Source organism: Patagioenas fasciata, chromosome 10 (genome assembly GCF_037038585.1).
Source record: "Patagioenas fasciata isolate bPatFas1 chromosome 10, bPatFas1.hap1, whole genome shotgun sequence".
Classification (NCBI taxonomy): domain Eukaryota; kingdom Metazoa; phylum Chordata; class Aves; order Columbiformes; family Columbidae; genus Patagioenas; species Patagioenas fasciata.
The window spans coordinates 19,982,365-19,999,043 of NC_092529.1; the positions used below are offsets into that span (position 1 = coordinate 19,982,365).

General features: G+C 39.3%; 1 protein-coding gene across 3 annotated transcripts; it reads right to left on the reverse strand.

The window, feature by feature from the left end:
* Positions 1-1,287: 1,287 nt before the first annotated feature.
* CEP15 (centrosomal protein 15) lies at positions 1,288-15,548 on the reverse strand. Of its 3 annotated transcripts, none has more exons than XM_065845757.2 (5): positions 15,438-15,548; positions 13,822-13,903; positions 12,963-13,086; positions 8,142-8,216; positions 1,288-5,568 (listed from the first exon to the last, which is right to left on the reverse strand). In XM_065845757.2, the coding sequence occupies exons 2-5, from the start codon at positions 13,872-13,874 to the stop codon at positions 5,425-5,427; spliced, it is 396 nt and encodes a 131-aa protein (XP_065701829.1). In that variant the 5' UTR covers positions 13,875-13,903; positions 15,438-15,548; the 3' UTR covers positions 1,288-5,424. The 3 variants fall into 3 exon arrangements, with proteins under 3 accessions (XP_065701829.1, XP_071669387.1, XP_065701828.1); XM_071813286.1 differs by having other exon boundaries at positions 15,453-15,528; XM_065845756.2 differs by lacking the exon at positions 15,438-15,548 and adding an exon at positions 15,010-15,323.
* Between the last annotated feature and the right edge of the window lie 1,131 nt (positions 15,549-16,679).

The following is a 16,679-nucleotide window of genomic DNA, read 5'->3' on the forward strand; positions in this document are numbered from 1 at the left end:
GGACACACACACCGCGCTGCTGCGCTCCCTCACCGCTCCGTGACCGATCGCCGCCCGTCTGTCCTCCCACTCGGACCTGCCCCGCGTCCAGAACTATTCCATTTCACACTGGCGAGAGACACAGAAATGCCCTTTATTATTTTTTCTCCCATACAGCCGCTTGGCTTGGGCTTTCCCAGCTGGGAGCGCCCCATCCCCCGGCAGACCCCGCAAAGCCCCGGAGCGCCGGCGAGCGCAGCTGCCGGGGGAGCGCGCAGGTTAGATCGCGCTTAACAAAGCTGCAGGCGCGTGGTTCACTTAAATTATTCTCCGGAAGCTTTTATTGACCAACAGTTAGAGCACCGTGAATTAAGCTATTGGGAACACATACAGCCTAAATGGGGAAAGAAACGCATGTCTGGAAACCAAAATTACATTTCTCAACACCGCTGTGAGGCAGGTACTAATTTACTGCGGCTTCACGCTCTATAATTAGTCAATGAGACTGTAATTTACTTACAGAAAGGCAATTTTTCCTTTTATTAATTTGCAATATATTTGTAAAATAATCTTACGGCAGCTGGCTCTGCTTGAATCTGTTTCAAAAGTGTGATGTAAATACCGTCTCACACTATTTTGTTGCTTATTAGGGCTTTCTGGTAGGTGATAGGACTGAGAGTACGGAGAACGAAAACCACACATTTATTTTTAAGATCATCATCACTAGTGATAAAACTTAGGGGAAGGAGTGAGCATACTTCCTATCTGTATGCGTTAAAAAGAAATGTATGCAAAGTAACTCGAATGAAAAAGATACAACTGTAAGACAACACACACAACGGGTACAATTTAGGGCATTTTCAAGAGCTGTTTCAGCTCTGTTTAAAAGGAGTAGCAAATTCCCAAATTAAATCACTCTATTTACGGCAAAGACAAAGAGCTTCACGCAGCAGGAGGGTGCACTAGAAAACATGGGGTTTTTTTCCACCCGTTTCCTTTGCAAGGGTTTAAGTATCTCTATCCATATCTTGCCAGCAATCACGTATCTGAACTCATTTAGCACAGAGTTATTGTGAAACAATAGGAAGACTGCAAATATTCGATCTGGGTTTCATTACATTTGGATTTTTCAGCTGTTAACTTCTGAGATGCAGATGAATATTTCAGATCAGTGTCAGAGGAAAATAAACATCCTAACTAAGCATTTATCACTGGCCTGCTCAGTGTCCACACACGTGGCTACAACAGGCGCGAATTTACATCCATCTCATACATGCAATATAACACTGAAATCCAAGAGGCAGTGACTACAGGATCAAAGCTTTATTTCAACTGTAATACAGTATATCCATGGATTATAATCCTTGAGCAAACAGAATATTACAGTAATGAAGACCTTATCATTACAAATATGTGAAAACAGCTTGCATTTGGGGTGATATTTAAGGTCAAGTTGTATCTGAACACAACTATTAAAATATTATGAAAATTACCATTATGGAGTAAATAATGTTTTCTTTCAGACATAACCTCTCAAAGTACATTCCATTTCAAATTTGGTGTTCTTATTTTTCAGTACCAACAAGCTCAAACTGAGCATCTACATCTCTGACTTGCTCTATGTGAATGAAGAAGACAGAAGTAAAGAACTATAAGCTCAGCTTAAAATCTAGCTCTCAACTTCTATGAAAACATGACCCTGAATAAATAGAAACAAGAGAGTACCATAGTACATGTCAAGTGTCGCGTGTCTAAACTATCTTATTGTGTCATATGTACTCTCAAATGAAATTAATAGGCTTGAAAAAAGATTCTGCAGAGTAAGAAATTTCTTATCCTAGGGAAAACTAACACGCCTTCTGCTACTACCCCCACAGCCAGAATAACTGAGAAAGTAAAAAGCTCAGAATGTGATGGTAGAGGTGACAAGATCGGTGAACTGGCTGTGCTCCTGGGTTAGTACTGAGGTTACTCATCTGTGCATAAACCTAAAAAAGGATGATTAATTACTACTTCTTGTAAGATATTCAACGATTAACTTAGAAACAGGCAAAACTTTTAGTTTTCCTTACTGCTCTTATCTCTATTGCCTTCCCTCACTTGCCAGAAAAGCATGAGAAGTAACAGGACCATTGCAGCTTACATATTCATGTATTTTAATACAAAAGGGAAAGCAGCAAGTCAAGAATGCAGAGTAACAGGTTATCTTCTGAGGGAAAAGAAACATTTACCCAAGATGGGTAAGAAGTTACATAAGATAACTTTATATATATCTTTATACATATATATATATAACGTTATGTATATAATAGATATTATATCATTATATGAAAACTTGGGGTAAGACAGGGTATAACTACATAGAACCAATATGTTTGAAGAAACAGCCACGACTTGGTGAAGAATATCCATTAAAGATCTCATTTAAAAGCCAATATTAACCATATCAGTATCCATAAATTGGGGGAATTTGCTTTTTTTTTTAACACAACTAAATTTGCTTTCTCAAATGCGTATCTATAGAGAGGCAAGTGGTGAGCCAGCTCAGCCATAGTAAATTAAGCTGTGCACTCCACAAATCTAGGTATAACTAACAGGAGGTATCATCTCATTGTGTTCCCTGCCCTGTGTGCTCAGGGTCTCTGCGACATCAGGCTCCTGTTCCCCCTGCGCCTCCCTGCCCTGTGCTCTGCTGGGTCACGCTCATCTGCAACTGCATTTATTCACATCAGACCAGAGGCCAACGGAAAGGTCTCTGTCTCTGAGAGCAGTCACCTATACGCATTCTTGCTTTAAATATTTCTCTTCATTTTATCTTTTTCTGGACACGTTCGTATACAGTTTTCCAGGCACTGGTTGTCTTATTGCTCCTAAAGTTATACTACAGGAAAAAAAAAATCCTTCTTTGAAGATGATTTCATTTTAATCTTAATCTCTTTGCTCAATAGCAACAACAAAGAAACACTATCTGAGCAGTTAACTGCAGCACAGAAACTACGCTAACTCTGCTTGCCTTTCAGAGCACCTACAAAACCCTCGGCCATCCAGATGCCATGTCCTCATAGTCCACACTCTTCGCTTTCCTTCCACGGGAAACCTAAAGGGGCAAGGAGATAGTGAGCATCTGCATTGTGCGCCAGGGTTTAGGTGGAGTCCAAAGAGATAAAGACCCAGATTATTCACACGTATAAAGTACTTAGGGGCCCAGATTTCAGTTTAAGTGATTTCCCTTTGGATGCAAAGACTGGGATGAATCCTCCTTTGTTAGCAACTAACTGCTCACACATCCCTTCATTTTGGGGTTTTTCCCTTCTTGTCTGCTCAACTAGTTCCAATTATTTGCTTTTTAAATTTGAGTTCTACAATTCTGAGAACCATACACATTCCCGCTAAATCACATTGAGAACCACATTTCACAGAAGAAAATATTACCAAGTTGTCTTTGTGACAGAACACTGAGTAGGTATAAAATTGCAATAGTCTCTTTGCCAGGGTTTTTTTTTTTAGCTCTATGCTTGTAAGATGAAAACCTAATTTGATATTTTTGTAGTTATATAACAGTTCTAATATTTTGTGACATTTTGTATTGTGACACTATAGATGAAATTGTCATCGGACTGACACCCTTTACTGTTTATTCCTTAATTACAACTGTTAACAACACTGCAGAGAAGCGTGCTAATCTGCCATCACATATTATGAAAACAACGTTATTGTTACAAACACCAACACCCACTCAACAGGATATTTCTAAGATGGCAGTTTCTGTAAAAACTTATCAGTGTAATGGACACTTCAATAGAAAAAGTTTTAAATGAACTCTTAATATTCCCCTTGAAAACATACACATTTTTATATCGCAGCTGAAGTTTTGATTTTATTGTGTCAGTGATTCTTCAGCTAATTTAAATTCAGACCAAACTGAGTCTAATTTCACGGCACATCTGCAGATGTTGGTGCTACCCACACATCCTATAGCTTTCTGCTAGAATTCAGTTCGCTAGTTCTGACTGGACCATAAACTCCCCACGAACAGCTAATAATAATTTAACAAGGTTTAATTAACTAAATGAACACAAGCTTTTTAGTGCACAGATCCCAAGCAACAGGGACATTTATGAGAAATGTTGCTAAAAATTGCCTCGGTTTCAATAAAAGGAATTAAAACATCCCTACTATTAAAAGTATATATTTCTATGCAGCCTGGAGATGCACAGACCACTTCACTAGTAGCCTAGCAAAATTTGTAATCACTACATTTTCATATCCTCAAACACTAGCAGAGGTATTTTTTTCCCCCTCCTCCTTTCAAGTCAGGTGTGGAAGTATGTTGGTGCATGTGAGATCAAATTTTAACAATATGTTGACTCAAGTCCAGCTTCTTAATTACAAAAGAATATATCTTTTTCTCCTAGGCTTCCCTTGCTTCAGAAGGATTAAATTTCTACAGGCCAAGTCACACACCTGGAAGGATCTTCCACTGAACTGATACTTTAAAAAGCACTGCACTAGAGCAGTGAAATTTTTAGCCCACTGTACAATTGAAACTCACTGATACTGCACCTATGTAGGAGGAAGCTGTTCAATGGCTGAAAATGAAAATATTATCTCCTCAACTTCTATAAATGCTTGGTTCTTGGGACAGCCACTGCCAGCCACCTCTCTCAGTTTGCTTCTTTCGAACTTTTCATGCCTAAGCAAAAGTTCTGACTTGTAGATCATGTCAAAAATAGCATTAAGATCAGCCTAGATGCAGCAAAAACCCCTACAGATTTATTTACTTTTTCTCATCTTTACGCACCCATTAGAAAGGAAATACAAAGTAGGCAGAAGGAGGCTGGGAAAAGCAGCGGTGGTTATTGGAGTCAGGTGTAGAAGCAACAACAGTGTCAATGAGAAAAATCAGGGAAAAGCAAGACACGGAAAATTCAAGGTGTTCCTTCTACAGCTGCTCTCATGAAGGTTTTTACACAGATTCCCGGTGCCAAACCAAGGCTGCGCTGTCTGAAGCAAACTGCCTTTCCTGCTCAGGGTAAAATCTTCCTTTCTCCCTCACCCACAGAGACACATACAGCACAGATGACTGCAGTAAAGAAAGATAATGCATGAATCTGTTCTTTACTTCTTGCACTTATATGTAGAAGCAGAGGATTAAAAATAACCTAAAACTCTTCTTATGCTGAAAAAGAAATTGCCTTAGTGGGTTTCTATACAATAGTGTTTCTCACTTTCGATCCTAAAAGCCCCATTGAGGATTGCTTCTCTGTTACAGAATAAAAATAAAGAAATGTACACAAAGTGACAATGGAAGCAAATTACCCACTGTAGATAATTTTCATTTCAATTATTTACATTACAATTTAATACCATGATATTCTGTTGCCTGATCTGGATGATCTTGTCTGCTAAAGCCATAAATTACAAAACAAAATTAAGCTAGAGCATTTATTTTTGTGAATCTTCTTCTTGGTAGCTTATGTTCTGTTTTGCAGTTTTCATTTCCTTAAAACCAATAGGAACTTCTGCTCTTCCTAAAAGAAACTGTTCCCACTTGGGAAGAGATTCTTTTATTGATGCCCAATAGAGAGTCTGAGAAAGACATAAGAAAAAAAACCACACTTAATTTCAAAATCTGTGTCAGCCTGTTTAAAAACAATATACATATGCAATGCATCATTAAATCTTGCCTTACAAGTGAAGCAATTCAGAAAACAACAACGTGCTTACACAAGAAATTTCAAATCACTTGTATGATACGAAATAACCAGCCTGGAAGGATTTCATTCTGCAGCACGAACTGTGAAGTGACGGGATGTGCCCTCTTGTGGTAAGCAACAGATTAATTTAGATTCTCACAGTACCTTTAATAAAATACCTTCTGTGATAATAAATATAAAAGCTGCTTTTGGAAAAGTTTAAGTTAGTGCAATTCAATTTTGAAGTGGAACAAAATTGTTTAATGTTCTAAATGAAAAGTGTGAAGTAAATCGGTTATCTTAGAGAAGTTTACCTGGATAGTTATCCTGCGGTCTAAGAAAACCACTGTGGATTATCTAACTCTTTCTCTGCATTACCCTGTACCATGTAAGTAATAAATTTAACTTCTGTTTTATCTGTGGAACACACATACCATTCATCATTTTTGTGTTGGTATCCTAAGGATAAAATTTCCTTCAAAATCCTACAGAGTTAAGTGCCACATACCTTGCTTTTTTTCCCCAAAACACTGTGATCAAAGAGCTGTATTAAGCCAAGACTTTAATCCGTCCACCAGTGTAAGTATTTTCAGATATTTATGTCCATTCAGAAAAAAGTAACTTTGTTGTAGAAAACATTTATAGTACATACGTATTGAGCTTTTTTTCCCCCCCTTACTTGCTTAAGTGTATAATGTAGAAGAAGCAAACCACAAAACTGAACATCTCCCTGCAGAGTATTAGATTCCTGGCTAATCATTTCGATCCTCACATGTAACTCAGATATAACTACGGCTCTTGCAGATCTACAAAAATATTTTCTTCAACAGATTTACTCAAAGAATCTTTTTTGACAAGCATATGTGCTGTCACACAAAACTACTCCGACTTAGCAAGCTGGGGATCCATTATAGCCATAACTTTCAAAGTATATTAATACAGACACATATATGGCTGAGTGAAATATGCTCAGAAGGGTTTTGGAACAAAGCACACACAAGAATTCTGTACCACGAAAGAAAGTTTTCTTTTTCCACTATTTATAGCACTCTTCTCTACAAGTATAAAAAAGGCTGAAAGAGGATTTTCTCCTTCAAATAGTAACTCTTTTCTCTCTAAAATTCAACCACTGCTGCAGAGCGTAGACATCTCTACAGTCATAAGCGACTTCTCTGCATTCTCCAGTTTATGCAGACTTTGGTCTACATGCCACCGCCTAATACAGGACAGAGGGAGAAGTCCAAAACTGACGCAAACAACGGTAGAGTTGGCTTGAAAGGAGTCTAAAACTACTTATGAACACAGTCAAAATGTGTAGGTTGGCATCTTTCTTAGCATCATTCAAGATACTCAGGTATCTAGGGAAAAAAGGTACCCTTCGGTCTAAAAACTCTAAGAAAGAAAAAAAAATATAATAAAAACCTAATGAAACGGACATACTCTGTGCATCCATTATTTGCTGCAGTGATAGGAGCAGGCTATTTACAAACACAATGACAGACAAAAACTTTTAACAGTAACCAGAACAAGAAGTGATGCCTTCTATTTCAGCAACAGCCTCAGCATTACAACACTTGCCCAGCAGGTGTGAAAATGATGTACAATCCACCTCTCTTCGCAGGCTGACAGTGCTCAAATCCACACCTTTCCCCTCTTCTGCCAGTACCCTAGCACACCAATTAATGTGGGACTCTTCACACTATTAAGCCACCATACAACAAAGAGCCCCCAAACCACCAGTTCAAGAAACACAAGTGGGAATCCAACTTATCAGTCTTGTTTAGTTTGCATCAGCAGAGCTGTGCTCCGGTTCCTGCTCCCAGGACTGTTTCTGTCCTCATCATTAATTCCTTCATCACTGCAGGTTACTGGTAAAACAGTTTTGAGATCAGGGAACTGAACGTGTTACGTTGTGTCAGGATATTTAGTTCCCAGAGTAACTCTCTGTTCAAAATTTTTATCCTTAAATCATGTTTTAGGACCACGAGTTGAGAAGTAACATTGGAGTGCAGTAGCAGTACTTTTCATAGGCTCCCACACAACCAAAAATAACTCTGAGAAGTAATTTTTTTCTGTTCATACTGATAAACTGTTGACCCTGAAACATGAAGATGACAATCTGGGGCAAACTGAAAATGGGATGACCATATAAAACAAACTAAATAGCTCTGATGCACACACAGCAATCTTCTGATAGTCACAATATTGATTTTTATATTTGACTTAATTTTTAAAAAGCATTTTCTATAGATCTGAAAGCCACTAAATATTTCCACCAGAATGCTCCAGAATCTAGGGACCTTGCCCCAGAATTTAGGTTCAGCTTGCTACACAGTACACAGGCCTTTGGCTATACCAGTCACTGGATTTTAAAATCAATTATTTTCACTTTAAGAACATGCTTCGGGGAAAAAAAAAGCAAAATAGTTGGTAAACAGCAAATAAAAAGACAGTTCCAGGACTTACTTCTAACTTAACAGTATCAGGATGTGGAAGTAAATACACTCTTTCTTGCAGCTTTTTTTCTGCTGCTTGTATATCCTAAAACACAGGCAAAGTAGGAACATTAAAAGTAAAATGCACACTCACATAAAGACATTTAAATAAATGAACTCATTACAGCTAAACAGCATTCAAATAACAACACTGAAGTTCAAATCTTTCAGTTCAGTCATTCTAAAATTCAGCTTGTACTAATTAGACTAACATCCTACAGTTTCTAAATATGTTTGCTGTACTTTTTTGATACAAGAATAAACTTCATGACCACATAGGCCTGTTGCTGCAAAATACCATTATTGTTTCCAGACATGAGAACATATTACAGTGAAATTCTGTTCTCTAACACTTGGAAAAATAAGGGCGAACAGAATCGTTTTCTCTGTACCGCAGGGAGACTGAAGTATGTATTCTAGCTACTGTAACTGTAAAGTAACTAGGCAAATTATGTGCAAGATCTTTACTCCTCAAGACAAAGATGACTTGCTAATATGCATGCATAACATGTGCACAAAAATGTAGAGCTGCAGCAAGCTGTTCACCAGACAAACTTGGATGACAATGCACCTCACATAGCTTTCTTACAAAAAAAAATCAGCACTTGGGTTTCTGCTTGTCCAGTGGATGTGTGCTGGATTCAAAAAGGCCTACATACATTTATTAAAAAAAAAAAAAAAAAGAAAGAAAAAAGAGAAACGACCAAAAAACAAGAGCAATGAACAAATCAAAACATCCCCCCAAACTAACCGCCCTCCCTCTTTAAAGTCCTGACCCATTCTCATGGGCTTAGTTCCATACCCAAACATTGAAGAGATTGAGTGGTGGGCAGATGAAGAGAGACAGAAAGGGACGTGGGAGTGGGGTGTGAAGGAGCCAAAGCTGAACAGAGTGGAGGGGGAAAGAAAGTATAGCAGATGGCAGAGTTGGGAGCAGAGAGCGGGTGTGAAGAGTACAACAGAAAAACTAAATGAGAGAGGAAATTCCCCAAGGGGACTTCCCAAGTATTCACCACCACTGCCACTGAAAAGAAGAGTGAGATTCTGGAGGAGCGTATCCACAAGAGAGCCTAAACACGATTACTTGGATTGAATAATAGCCAATCTGAATACACCAATAAGTAAACAGCACTTGACTCAAGTTTAGTTCAGAAAATATTACTCAAATTCAGTAGATTATTAATAATAAAAGCAAAAACCAGCCTTACTGCTACCTGAAGTTCAACTTAGTGACACAGATACATTCAGTTCATTCAGTTTACAGTGTTCATCTTCTTTCATTAATTCCTTTTACAGCATGACTGTATTCTCTTGCACATATTTACAAATCTAATCCAAGCAAAACTGTTCTCCCTTTTCTACAGCTAAGTGCATACGCTTGTAGGAAGCTAAAAAATGTCTGAGAAAGAGCAAACTAGGTGCTGGATTTATCCAAATCCTCAGAAGTGGTAAATGGCTGTCTCTTTTCAAGTGAGAAAAAAGTAAAAAGAGACAAACATAAAAGGAGAATATGAGCAAAGATGGAAGTTATTTGAAGTCACAATGTCAACCTAAGCAAGGAGCTTCTCTGAGGAGTCTCTCTTAGAACCGATACACCCCAAACAGCAGTAAACAAAGCTCCTATCAGTATGGCTCAGACCAAGTCTGGAGAAGTTATCACCAGAATGAAAAGAAGAATCAATCAGTAATGTTCACTTCAATCAGTAATGTTCACTTCATATTCTTCCATAGGATACTCCTCCCTTCTGATTCCTTTCTCCTAATTCCAGTAGGAATTTTCACAGAAAGGAAAAATATCAGCCAACATCATTATTTCTTTATGTACCCAGCTAAGTCATTGGAATGTTTATGATGATGGGAAATTAGTGTCTTTCAGGCAAGAAAGGAGACAGCAGTTGTGCATATATGTTTAGTAGAGAAGGTCACTTTGGCATAGCCTAGATATTGGATGTGTCTTTTCGTTGCTCACTCTAGTTTGTATGTTGTGCAGTCTATTGTCATTCAGAATACTGATTTAGTGACAGACAGTGAAAGAAATTTTTGCTGGAAGGTGTAGTGTGCTTCAGAAAATAACTAGAACTACTGAAAGATTAGATGGCACTTCTTGTGTGTCTATACAACTAGTAAGTTTTGTGTGAAAAAGAAATCCTCCTCATCAATATAAAAATGAATATATCATCAGTGTAAACTTCTTTGGAAAAAACAGCAAATCTAATATGTCACCGTACTGAAAAAAAGAGAGCATCTTACAACACTTCCCCTAAAACCATGAGGACTGGAACAAAAACAATTCAAGACCTTTCCCCAGAGGTAAAATGGAATGCATGACACATGCATCACTTTTAGGGGACCAAATTCAGCTGTCACTTATATTGATATCAGTCTGCCAGAATCCCACTTAAATAATCCTAGAATTACATGTCTGTGAAGGAAAGCAAATTTGGTCTAAATTAGCTTCCCAATACTAACTACTATATAGCATAATCATTATTTTCTATTTCATGTTATAAGCTGTTGCACAGTGACACATATTTCTAAACACAGGAAATATTACTGACAAACAAATGTCATAAATTAGATTATAAATACTAGTCTAATTTCTTCTTTTAGAATAACAATGTTATATAAGTACTGAATGATACAGATTTCCCTGATCTGCTGTCTCTCTCTAAAGACATCAAGGAAAATACTCTGATAATTATGTTAAAATGCTGAACAACTGCTTGTAATGTTAACATTTAAATTAAAAAAAATGTTTTGTTCCTTGCTTCCTACTGATTCAAAATAAATTAATTTTGAAATGCTCTCCTGTGCATAAATATCAACTAGCACACAGAAAGAAAAATATCTTTTGCTATGATCACACACTGAAAACAACTGATTTCGCTTACTGCAAAAAACCCGAAATGCAAATAAAAAAATAACACTTCATCATGTCCATGTATTTTTGAGTAGGCCAAATCAACAACTCTCCACATGGTAACTGTGAAATGTACAGTGCCTGGTATCAGGAACAATATTCTGAAGCTGGCACATTAATCAGTCTTGTTTTCAAGCTTCTTATATACTATTCTGCAGAGATTTTTTTCTTCCTGTTTTCTTCTCTTATCAGAAAGCATCTGCAGGAGTGCATGCCTGTTAAAACCAGTATAAAATTAATAGATTTTAAATGATTTATGCTACTTTATCCTGCAACAGAATTTGTTTTGATACATGTGTTTTTGCTTTTTTTCCATACAAACACCAACATTTTTGACACTTGAAAGGAACAATTTTGAGGATGTGACAGAAGATGGCAAATATCTGTTTAACTGCAAAAATATTTACACTCTGTATATGTCTGAGCTATTGTTAACATTTCCAATACAACAAGCTTTCAGTATGCAGAAATATACCCTGCATTTATCATGTTTGCCTGTATATGTTAACTGAGTATCCATTCATAAAACACAGATAATTTATAAAAAACTGTATTTATGAAATAACAATCTATTATAAAATGCATATGGAAAATTGGAGTCATAATGGTTGAAACTGCGGAACCAATGGAGCATGAACTACGGAAAAAATAAACAAACCATCCACTTCTCCCCAGGCTCCCACTGAATCACCTACACTTATTAATATCTATACCCACTACTGAGGGGTTTGGTTGCTCCAGCCCAGAATGCACCAGTTTATCAGAGTCCAAGTTGGAATTTCTTCCTTGTCACAGAAAAGCTGAGAAGACATCCATGATTAACTGTTCTGCCTTGTCTGCCACTTCCTAAATGTAACTTCCATTTAAATACAAAGAGGACCTGCAATAGAATTTTACCCACCCAAAATCTGAACATTTGAAAGCTTAACCAGGCTCTGCATGAAGAAACAAAAACAATTTTGGCAACACAAATTAATCTTCTGATTTTCTAGAGTAAAATTTACTGTTTCAATGAATACAACAAACACAATACGGACCCCTAATAAGTAAGAGTTTAAAGAAAATGCACAAGAGGTACAGTTTTCTGCTGTTTCCTGAACAACATGCAAACATTTTTCAAATGCATGCTCATATCAGTGGTCAAATGCAATCTCTTCAATCTCAGGTGCCTAAGCTAGGGGTTCCAGAAGAAGTTTTAACATTCCAGTCCCTGCCATCAAACCTAGATGTTTTTAACTGCCCTTTCTCAAACTTCTGCTGAATTTACCTATGAAACACAAATCTTGCCTAAATATGACAACAGATATGTACAACAGTACAACACTAGGAAGAGCCAGAAACACCAAACACTGCTTTTACAGACTTGAAAGTAAGATTCTTGAAGTCATTCTACACCTCCTTAAAGAAAAGCATTAAACTGAGAACTTCTTTCACAACTTCACACAACCATAGTGGGAGAATAGGTCTTACCCTGGACTAAAAGCCATATACGTTAGCCCTTGTTTCCAAATATATCCCTATAACTTGATTCAGAGTGTAGAGGTGCTGAGTCTTGTCAGACTCTTAAGTTCTCTTAGGCAGACATGTAATAGCATGTGTTGCATCTCTACATGTACTCAAAAAAGAAAAAAAGAGAGAGTAGCAGCTGCTACCACAAGGCTTATATAAGAAGGGCATGGGAAATAGGTAGTGATGCCATCAGATAATAAAGACTTGTAATTTAATACTTTGGGTCAAGTTCCAGAAGAGGGAACTGTATATAGGAGAATTCAAATGATAAGTAGAGCAAACACCTTTTTATTTTTTTTAAAGTTCTGCAGCCTATATAACCATGACATTTCAATGCGGTTCCTGGTAGTGGTGGAAACTTACATTTAAAAGTGCTGCATTCCTTTTACAAGCTGCATCAGCTGCTTGAGTTTGCCATGTCTTTTTAGTCTTTTTGTCTCCTAGATAAGTCTCCATCTGCTGTAGCAGCTCTGATCTCTGAGACAGTCTACAAAGGAAAACATTTTGCTAAGTGGGTAGAACATTTTGCTCAGGAGCTAGAAAATAACCTTTTTACCTTACCCGGTTTTCTCAAAACTATGGGGCTAATTAAGCCGGCTGTAGGGTGGGTGTGCTGGGGGAGGGAAAAGGTACGGGCAGACACCACCTGCTGTGCTTGTACGAAGCTAAAACGTTAAAACCAGCAGCCCTCATATGCTAAGGTGCTTAGAAGCGCTGAATCTCCCAGAACAGGAACGACAGGGTGGGTTGGGGTGACTTGATCAGTACTACTCTTGCTCATTGGCAAGTACTAGTTGTTAAAAGAAAAACAGATTTTTCAGAATCATTACTGTATTTGCTTCACAATCCCAGTTTACAGAGGATCAAAGAAGCAATTCTATAATTGAGGCATAGAGCGAGAGAATCCAATTACCTTCCCCAGATAGGAATTTAACGGTGATAGGAGGTTAACAATGGAAATGTTAAACCAGCACCACCATTGGAAGTCAAAAAACCTCATCAACCTGAATACCTTTAACGGCAATCAAGGATGCTAATTCCAGTAGTTCATGAAGGAAGAGTGCCACCTCCTGGAACACCAACCTCTTGTTGAAACACCACCGTGCTCTGACAGAGTGCAGGTTCACTGTTCACAAGATGGGCATGTGCAGTGCGGGAGGTCTCACAAGACCACAACACGAAGTGCTGGGAAACAGGGCACAGTGCCGGAACCGTTACTTACATCTCTTCGTGTCTTCTAGCAAGGTGAACCTCCTGAGCCAAATAGGATGACATTTTCAGTTGTTTGCCCCAGTTTTGTCACTCTATTAAAGGAAAGCCAAGTAAAATTAAAATCTTCCGAAGACATACATGAACATACACTTGCCAGCATTAAATAATTCCATGTTAAAAAGTTGCGCACATATTTATATATCGGCTACCTACGCAAAACCTGCTTATAAATTTTAATATTCACCACAAGGCATTGTTAAATTATGTTTTGAATACATGCACACTACTAAGGTTCGCAATATGTTTTAGGAAAGTCTTACTGTATTCTAATAATTTATGAGAGCACTAAAATTTGACTTTCGAGTTTCAGATTTTGAAGTAAGTTTTCTCAAGTTTCAGATGCTTACAAGAGCACATGCAAATGTGCTTGCATAATCTGTATATTACTGTTTACATGAGTGATTTCTGGCTTTTGTCACCTGACTCTGAGCACAAAACTGCTTCTCACAGATACAGTGTCCTGTTCATAGGAATCTCTGTTTAAGCACAGACTTGATGAAACTAAGTAACTTCAGCCACTAAGCCAGTTTAATTTTTGAGTGCTTGAAAAACTAAGTGAAAACTTCTTGAGCTCAACTTTTCAGTACTGTAATACAGTACGTGATGGAAAATACCACTTGTTTACATCTGATTTTTTTGAGATATGAAGGAAATCAACTGCCCACTGCATACAAATCAAGATTCTACAGCACTTTTCTGAAGGCCAAGTGTTTTATAGTCCAATAGTGTTTTGTAGTCTAATATTTTTTCACCTCAGAGGTGACAGCACTGTCATCACATTAAGTAAAATTAAATACCATGTCACACGTTCACAATGTTGAAGGGTGGTAGAATTAAAAGATCTCATTCAAGATGTATGAACATGTTCAAAGGCCTGTCAGGAGATTCCCATGGAACTCTGCACACTCACAACTTCAGCAGAGCCCATACCCAAGGGGTGCGTGTTCCACCACGCTCTGAAAAATATTTCTATGCAACTGGCCTGTTGCTGACGCTTCCCCTTCGTTTAATAAGGGGTACGTCCCCTCTGTGGGGAACTCCACCCTGTTTGTGAGACCAGGCAAGGCCTCTGCTCACCAGGCAAGGCCTTTCCTGGCAACGGGAGAAACTAAAGCCCAAGGAGCACAACGGCACGCACCTCTTTCCTTCAGGGGAGCCTAGCTTACAAACGGGAGCGAGAAACAAGAACCCGGCGTGAGCATCCTCCCTCCGCACCGCGGGGCAGCCGCTTCACACGCAGCTTCCCCGGGCGGCTGCCAAGGTGTGAAGCGGGCAGTGCCCCGCCGGCAGTGCCCCGCCGGCAGCCTCACACTCGCCCCCTTGTCTCGTCAGAAGCCCTTGCGAAGCAGCGAAGGGCGGCGGGAGGCAGCGGGGCTGCCGCTCCCCTCTGAGGCCGCTCGTTTCTCCCTCAGGCCGGCGCCCCTTGGAAAGGCAGGAGCGGAGGGTCCACAGGGGGACCCGCCCTTAACCCTACCATTGGGAAGGGGGGGATCCACGAGCTCGTCGGAATGTACCATTCTGTAGAATTAAGGGAGAAGAAAGCCGTAAAGCGAAATAAATACATACAGACACCCAGTTCACCTGCAGCCTCGCCGACTTCCTAAAGTGAAGCAACCACACACCGTGGTATCCATGACGCTTTAACCTTCCCTCCTCCCCCCGCCAACCCTGCTGCCATGGAGACGGCCGGAGAGGCGGAGCCTAGTCGTAAACACTGATTGGCATACGGTGGGCGGAATCAGGCGAGGTCGGGATCGGCTTTCTCCGCTAGGATTGGAGGAGCGAGAGGACCCAGGGTCCAATCGTTGCTGTGGGGCGGGCCGCGGCTGCAGGGCGGTCTCGCGCAGTGGCCGTTACCTGTGGGGGGCAGGCGGGGAGAATTCCCTGGAGTGCGGCGGCGGCGGTGGTGGTGGCGGCGTTTCAGGCGCTGTCCGCGGGGAAACCCATCGTTTGAACCACCTCCCCCCTTCCCTCTACACACACACGCGAGATTTGGCAGTAGTTTGTCTAAACTTTGTGGGCTCTGAAGGCCAAATACGCCCAGGAGGAGTCAACGTGCTGCGGTTGAGGTGCGGAGTTACTGAGGCTGGCTCGAGTCCCTTGAATTAACATTTTTGTCCAAATGTCCTTCTAAAAAAGCCACAATTGAGCCACTTTTTGTGAGTGTTTTGTCCTTCACAGAAAACATAAACCGAACAATTCTAAGCCAAATAGCAGCTGAAAGTTTATTTCTCTCATTTCCCTCGTTGTTGCCTGGTAGATTCACACACATCTGTAGCTGCAGGTGATTTCTAAAAGCTGCTCTGAAACAGCTTGACTTTCCTATTTTTCTAGACATTTTCTGATCCCAGCCTTTAAGACACCTCATTAGGAGCCTCTATTACTGCTGATCAGAAGTTTTTTTTTTTTATTGTGATTCCTCAGCTCTTTATCTTTTCCACTTATTTCCATTCTCTGATTTTACATTTCTGCAATAAACGCTCATTAATTCACTTAATGGCATATAATTAGGTAGAAGTTCTTTAATGTACTTGCCAGTTTACCCCTGCTTATTGCAGCAGCCAGGATAAATAGTACTTAAAATATTGGGGTTTTTTTACTATTGTCATTGAAAGACAAGACTTTCCAATAAATGATACGAAGAAATAGGAGTCTCTGGTGATTTCTAGTGGTGTGAAAAGCTAATGGTTACGGTCTCACTAAATTTAACAAAAAACCAAAGTATTTTGTGTATTCTACTTTGAGCTACACCAGTTCTCTTTAATGGCTGTGATCTTTCTTGTAGCATTTAATGAATTTCAGAAAGAA

Coding starts and splice junctions, on each gene's coding strand:
- CEP15 (XM_065845757.2), bottom strand. CDS start 13,874: ATGTCATCCTATTTGGCTCAGGAGGTTCACCTTGCTAGAAGACACGAA. Junction 13,087..13,821: donor GCTAGAAGACACGAAGAGAT/GTAAGTAACGGT, acceptor TTTCCTTTGTAG/ACTGTCTCAGAGATCAGAGC. Junction 5,569..8,141: donor CTGATACTGTTAAGTTAGAA/GTAAGTCCTGGA, acceptor TGTCTTTCTCAG/ACTCTCTATTGGGCATCAAT.